Source organism: Carassius gibelio, chromosome A21, assembly GCF_023724105.1.
Source record: "Carassius gibelio isolate Cgi1373 ecotype wild population from Czech Republic chromosome A21, carGib1.2-hapl.c, whole genome shotgun sequence".
NCBI classification, from domain to species: Eukaryota; Metazoa; Chordata; class Actinopteri; order Cypriniformes; family Cyprinidae; genus Carassius; species Carassius gibelio.
This window is the reverse complement of record NC_068391.1, coordinates 9515420-9522572: the sequence shown is the minus strand read 5'-3', so window position 1 is coordinate 9522572 and position 7153 is coordinate 9515420. Positions and strand designations below refer to the sequence as shown.

At 34.0% G+C, this 7153-nt stretch overlaps 1 protein-coding gene across 1 annotated transcript; it reads right to left on the bottom strand.

Moving 5' to 3' along the window:
• Window positions 1–1833: 1833 nt before the first annotated feature.
• Window positions 1834–6985, bottom strand: LOC127941320 (heparanase-like). Its single transcript, XM_052536264.1, has 12 exons — window positions 6553–6985; window positions 6327–6466; window positions 5789–5917; window positions 4886–5059; window positions 4594–4765; window positions 4423–4470; window positions 4212–4305; window positions 3985–4091; window positions 3119–3233; window positions 2872–2996; window positions 2636–2788; window positions 1834–2273 (listed from the first exon to the last, which is right to left on the bottom strand). The coding sequence occupies exons 1-12, from the start codon at window positions 6768–6770 to the stop codon at window positions 2114–2116; spliced, it is 1635 nt and encodes a 544-aa protein (XP_052392224.1). The 5' UTR covers window positions 6771–6985; the 3' UTR covers window positions 1834–2113.
• Window positions 6986–7153: the final 168 nt, after the last annotated feature.

The following is a 7153-nucleotide window of genomic DNA, read 5'->3' as shown; positions in this document are numbered from 1 at the left end:
AATAAAATGTGCTTAAAAGTAAGTTCTAATGGAACAAGTAAAAAACTTATAGACTGGAACAAGTAATAGAAATTTTATATATATATATATATATATATATATATATATATATATATATATATATATATATATATATACAATTTTCATCAGCCAATCATGTACATCTAAGTAAAATTAATACATTATAATTATGACATTATGAGATACTACAGTATATTTAATCATTTAGTAGACGCTTTTATCCAAAGTGATTTAAAAATGAGGAAAATATAAGCAATCAAACTAAGAACAAAAATATGTTAGTGTTGTGACAAGTCTCAGATGCAGTATACATATATTTTTTGGATAAAAATATATATTTAGATGGTCAAGTTATTATTATTATTTTTTATAATAAATCATAAGAAAACAAGTAGAACAAATAGAATCGAGAGTGCTGGTGTTAGAGGGTGAATAAATAATAATAATAAAATAACACAAGTAGATAGAATAGAAATAGAGGAAATGTTAGTGTTTGAGGGTCAAGTGTAGATGGAAGTGATGTGTTTTCAGTCATTTCTTGAAGATGACTAAGGACTCTTTGATTGATGGCTGCTTGGATCGTGTTAGGCAAGTCATTCCACCAGCAGGGAACAGTTAAGGTCAAATGCTGTGAAAGTGATTTTGTGCCTCTTTAGGAGTCCGAAACAGTGTATTTAGGTAAAGGGGTTTTGAGAAAAATAGTCATAGTTATGACAAAAAGGGATAAAATGAAAACAAAAAATTATGACAATATTAACTGAGTCAAAGGTTTTGACAAAATTATGACAAAAAGTCAAAATTATAAGAGAGTTATAATTGGCCTACTACATAATTCAAAGTTAGGTGAGAAAACAATTATGACATAAAAAGTAAAACAATTATGAGATAAAAGCCACAAATATGACAAAGACTTAATTAAAGGGGTCTTATGATGCGATTTCAAATTTTCCTTTCTCTTTGGAGTGTTACAATGACAAAGATGCAATGAACCCGTTCAACCCTTTGGGGTATATGCCACATAAAAGTAGGTGAAGTATTTATCCCAAACTAAAACCTCACAACACTGAAATCACCAACAAATAATAATGCTTGTGGTCTATCATACATGAGTAATGTGGCTTCCAAAATTATTCTTGGCCAATTCAGACTCTCAACAGTGGTTAACATCGCCACCCGGTGAGGAAAACAACCCACTGCAGGGGTTTGTCCATTACTTTGAGACACAAATTAGGCAAGGAGCAAATAAAATGTTGAATAACTTGCTATTTTTGGAAATCTATGCAAAAGCCATTTTAAAACCCCATTAGAATACCAACAGGTGGTTGGTTAAATAAAACTGCAGTCATAACTTCCAATCCATATGCTGATGGCTTATTTTAGATGAGGCCATGCTTTTTCAAAAAGTTAATGTTAACGTTAAATGTTTACATGACAAAACCTGTCATGCTTTAAAAATCCTCCCATATATTTAAATAAATCTAAATCTGTTCACAGATTACACAAGCAGCCGGAGTCCCAGCTGTGTTCTCACTTAGTATCCCACGTTTCAATCCTCTAACATACTCTCTCTGCTACAATCATCATGCACTAAGAGCAACGAGTGCAAGGAGACCTCTTATGATTCTTGAATGCCTCTATCAGGTTATGATATATCTCTAAATTTAGCTGAATACACACACGGATGTGAATCACACAGACAGAAAATGACTAAGAATCAAAAGGCGTGATTGCTATAAGCGCAGAGGGCTGCATATCTGCATGAAAAATAATGAATCATTTTAACATGTCAAATAAAACCTCCTGACAAATGAGTACAATGATTAAAATCTGTTTATTTCAACAGACGTAAAATAGATTAAATCTAGTGCAAGTTGTTCATGAAATATTAAACAGGTTCTTTGCGGCCACAGCTTGATACTTGTAATAAATATGAATTTTCATAAAATAGAAAATGTTGATCTTATATTAAGAGACTGGTTCATTTTATTTTGAGTTTGAAGTTCCCTCGCACAAAATAATCTCACAGTCAAATATTTTGTCATCACACATTTTGTGTCCCTGAGTCTCCAGTAAAAGCAGTCTTTATGAGAGCTCATTTGCACACCGGAGCTTGTGCTTCAATCAGAACATAGAATGCAAATGAGAACCCTGGCAGCTTGATGTGTTCTCCAGGCGGCAGCTCACGTCCCTTCAGCGGAGGAAGTGTTCGGTCATCCACCATCCTCAGCACTTGTCCATTCAATTTGACTGACCTAGAAGGTGAACAAAAAGAGGAATTTTACAATTACAAGGTTGTTACTACAAGAGTTGGTTGTATAATAGCTTTCAAGATTTTAGGTTAAAATGCTTATGAATAAATAAGGGAAAGTGTACTGTATATCTTAACTAATCATATCTTTTTTTTAAACTTTTATACCACTTTCATTCACATTTCTGACTCATTTTAAACAGTTTTAATACATTACCTAATAAAATGATTAAATGTTGACTATTAAATGCAGTCTTGGTATTAATATGAGGTAATAAAAGTCTAGTAAAGTCTAGTATAGCATGTCACTCCAAAAAAAATTATTGCATTGTACAGTCCAAACATTGTGAGATCATGAGACATTACCTGGAATAAAGACTCTGTTCACCAGCCTCAGAAGACTGTAGCACAAATTCTTCAATTGTGCTGTTGGCCATATGGTCAGGCAGAATAAAAGTGACTTCATTTTTGTTTAGGTTTAAGGCAAATAAGGTCACAGCACCTGGTCTATAATGAGTGCTGAAGAAGAAAAAGATACTGTATGAAAAGTTAAAGTCAATGTCTTTAGAAAAAAAATATTGTGAACAAGAGAATACAAGTACCTTTTTCTGTTGGTGCAGTGAAGGTATACCCGTATTGGTTTCTTTGGCCTTGAATTCATATTAACTTCTGCTTTTAAAACCTCTGGGCCAACAAGCCTTTTGTATAGCAATGATAGCCAATAATCCTACCATAAAATACAAAATGTAATGTAAAGAAAGAATTAAAAATAGAATTACTGACTGGTCCAAGTTCCAGGACTGATCCAGAAGCTATGTAACAAAGATCGAACACATAAGAAACACTTACTGGAAGAGGATCTAGGTTATCATCCACTAAATGATAAGTGCCAGAACCAATCAACACCTGTCTAATGACGACATCCAAACCAAGTTTGGCAGCAAGTCCCAGTTTGTCCAGCCACCTTTGATAAACAAAACAGATTTAAATATCTATAAATAATAATAATAACAAATACATATATTGCAATACATTTATACTTTTATTCAGTAAGGATGCATTACATTGATCAAAGGTGACAGTAAAGACATTCATAATTTCAAAAATATTTATAGTTCAAGGAACTACTTCATATTCAAAGAATCCTGACAATATTTTCCACAAAAATATTGATCACCACAACTGTTTTTAACATTGATAATAAATGTATCTTGAGGACCAAATCAATATATCAGAATGATTTCTGAAAGAACATATGACACTGAAGACTGGAGTAATAACTGCTGAAAATTCAGCTTTGCCACCATAATAAATTATATTTTATAATATATTAAATAAAAAAAATATTGGAAATATTGTAATAATATTTCACAGTATTACTGTTTTTAGTTAACTGGTATTTTTTAATTAAATAAATGCAGACTTACATACTCTATATAAAAAACAACTAATCCCAAACATTTGAATGGTAGTTTAATTATTATTATATTTAAATTGTTGAATTCACATTATAATTACTTAAATGCAAATCATATTATTTTTTAATAAGGACAAGTATAATAATTATGGAAACTTGTATATCACAACCTAGGTAAAATCTGCTATTTCTTACATTTTCATTGGCATTCTTCTAAACTGATTTGATTGCACATTAAACACACTGGCAGTTTTCATTTACTGACCAATTTTCATCCATAAGTGTTATTTTGACTTACATGAAACCAGCTACAAATGTGTCGGAGAGGCCAACAGCACCTCCACCGTATGCCGAGCTCGTCTCTCCTAGCCAGACCTTCTTCCCCGGAGAAACAGATTCAACTATCTGAAGACAGAATGTTCATTTCAGTTATTATATCTGACATTGCTCACTGCTGAATGTGATAAATCTGATTGCCACAAAAGACTTTCTATTTTAATATATTGCGCAGGATTACTCTGGTACCTCGAGGACCTCTTTAATTTTTGTTCCGAGAGTATCAAGCACTTCAGGGTCAAGGAAATCCTCTAAAGACGTGTCTCGGCCATTCACATAATAGCTGTAGAGAAGAAAAACGAGTTTGATACAAACACTCACAAAAAGCTAATTTAATTTATTTTATATTTATTTTTTCAATTTAATTTGTTTTTGTGAAAGGGAGTAAATCATAACTTACTGATGCCAGGTGCATGCAGTTATGGCCTTGGCTCCAGTCTCCAAAAACCTATAAAAGTGAATGTTACCATTCTTCAATACCCAAATGCATTAGTAAGACTGATGGTGCAGACAAGATGCATCTCTGAAAGTCCATTAAAAAACTGAAGAACTGTTTTCTCTGGACACTTACCCAGTTAACAAATATTTGCGGTGATCCCGTGGCTGACCTACATCTGGTCCATATAGTCCTGTTGAGTGGTAGACCGCAGATTGCTGAAGGATTTGATGCAAATGGACAAAATCCTGACCGAGCTGGTACCCATCCACTCTGACTCCAGCTTTCTTCTCATAACTGTTGGGTTCTAAATCAACAGATTTAATGCTGAAGCATCAACTTAAATAATAAAAGATAATTATCTAAAAATTGTAAGGCAATTCAAAACAGCAATAGCAAAAATCTAACGAAATAGCCCAAATCTTACCATTCCCCAGTTCCCAGGACATCGCATACTGTCTGGACTCACAGTACTTCAACAGCAGTTCTGCGTTTGTGCTGTCCCATGTGTTTTCACTGGTTCGGAGCAAAGCATTCAAACCGAAGATGAGGTCCAAACCAGAGCAGTTCGCAAAAGTGTAAAGCAGATCGACTGCATATTCTGTGAGAAACACAGACACAACACTTGACACTTCCATTCACAATAGCGATCAGTGAAAATCTGAATAAATTTAAGAAAAAACATAGCTTTACATTTTCTGACACTTACAAATGTGGGTCAGCAGAACTGAAACTGAAACAAATTTAAATAGTTGCAAAAGAGTGTTGTTTTGCTATTGCTATTGCTAGGACTAAAATGCTTGACCACATTACCCCAGTTTTAGCCTCGCTCCACTGGCTTCCTTTCCAATTTGGGATTGATTTTAAGATTTTATTGCTTGCTTTCAAGATTTAAATGGACTGGCACCACCTTATTTATCAGAGCTTTAACATGTCCACACTCTGGTCAAAGTGCTAAGCTGGTCCGATCAAATGCTCCTCGACGTTCCCAGATCCAGGTTAAAAAATAAAGGTGATCGAGCTATTTCAGTGGCTGCTCCTAATCTCTGGAATAGTCTACCTGTTCACATAAGAACAGCTCGTACTACTGAAGTTTTCTTGCTTAAGACCCATCTGTATTCCTTAGCTTTCATTTCTGTGACATTTGTATTGTGTTTGTATTGTTTATTTGTTTGTTTTGTTTGTGTTTTCTGATATTGTTGAGCACTTTGGTCAACCATGGCTGTTTTTTATGTGCTATATAAATAAAATTGAAAAATGAAATTGCTGTACTAACTCACGATAAATTCCCCATTAGGTAATAATTTGAAAGAAGTGAAATTTAACTTACCAGAGAATTTTGTCTTTTTGTATTTTCCATCTAATTCTTCCTGAAGTAAGGTCTTTGACTGTAGGACCCATTCTTGCTTTAACCTATTTTCCAACATTGGAGGCAATTCAAGTCTCTCACATAATTTTTCTGTAAGAATAACAGTAGATGTGGCTGATTAAATAATAATAATAATAAAAAAAAAAAAAATATATATATATATATATATATATATATATATATATATATATATATATATATATATATATATATATATATATATATATATAAAAAATTTGGGGACAACTACAATCTTTAGATCAGTGGTTTTCAAGCGGTGGTATTGCAAGTGGGCCGCCAATTACTATTAAAATAAATAATATTGTTAATATGTAAAAATGTCTAAGATACAAGAGACAATATAGATGCATTGTATGATCAGGGTGTGAATGATTTTATTGTTCCCTCATTAAAGCAAAACCAAAATCATGCAGTTGATGTCAGCTGACAAAAACCACAGTCAGCTTTCTCATGATGAGAAGCTAGTGACAGAGGTTACCTAGAACAGCGCTGCTGCTGTTGTCTCTCGCTTGAAAAGATCTTCCGCGTGGATTGAATTTCATAAAATCCTGTTTGGTACCTCCGAATCGCAGAAACGCTGGGGTCAAGGCTTTGGCGAGGGTTCTTAACTTTGGTGAACTGTAGAAACACCATCACTTCTATTACAATTACATCACAACTTCACTCATTTGAGGTCCGCTTTAAGAAGAGTTAACGTTACTTACTTCAGTAGGTTCATGAACTTCTCCTCGGCGATTAAACTCGCATCTATAGCCACAGAGAGAAACCTTTCGTCCACCCGTCGGGCTACATGGGACAGATCCAGGTCAACACGTACGGATTGAACATCGTCAACAGAGATCACTGTTTTGGCTCCGACATACAATGCGCCAAAGAAAGCAAGGGCTACAATCGTGGAACCTGGAGTGGCCGCAGACTTCATCGGGTCAAATAAAGCCACCTATCAGATTATGCTACTAACACTAAATCGTCAGAACATGCGCTCATCCAAAACACACAGACGAACTATTGATTTTTATTTACTTTTGTTGTTTATGTATTTTGGCACCGTCAAGGTTCTTCCTTCCTTCTTTCTTGTTAGACCAGTTCATGACACTTTTTTTATTTCTCACGCCAGTGACTGCAGGCGTGTCTTCACGCTCACTCCTTTTTTTTTTTTTTTTTTTTTTTTTTTTTTTTTGATTGGCTGAAACCGTTTAATAGTCTATGACTGGAACTCACAACATCAAAGGCAGCGCTGGAATTTGTTTCTCCTTTGTGGCTGACTGGTTATAAAGTATTTATGACACAAAATAACACATGATG

Coding starts and splice junctions, on each gene's coding strand:
- LOC127941320 (XM_052536264.1), bottom strand. CDS start 6,770: ATGAAGTCTGCGGCCACTCCAGGTTCCACGATTGTAGCCCTTGCTTTC. Junction 4,471..4,593: donor CGCAAATATTTGTTAACTGG/GTAAGTGTCCAG, acceptor TCACTTTTATAG/GTTTTTGGAGACTGGAGCCA. Junction 2,274..2,635: donor GAACAGAGTCTTTATTCCAG/GTAATGTCTCAT, acceptor TTCACCTTCTAG/GTCAGTCAAATTGAATGGAC.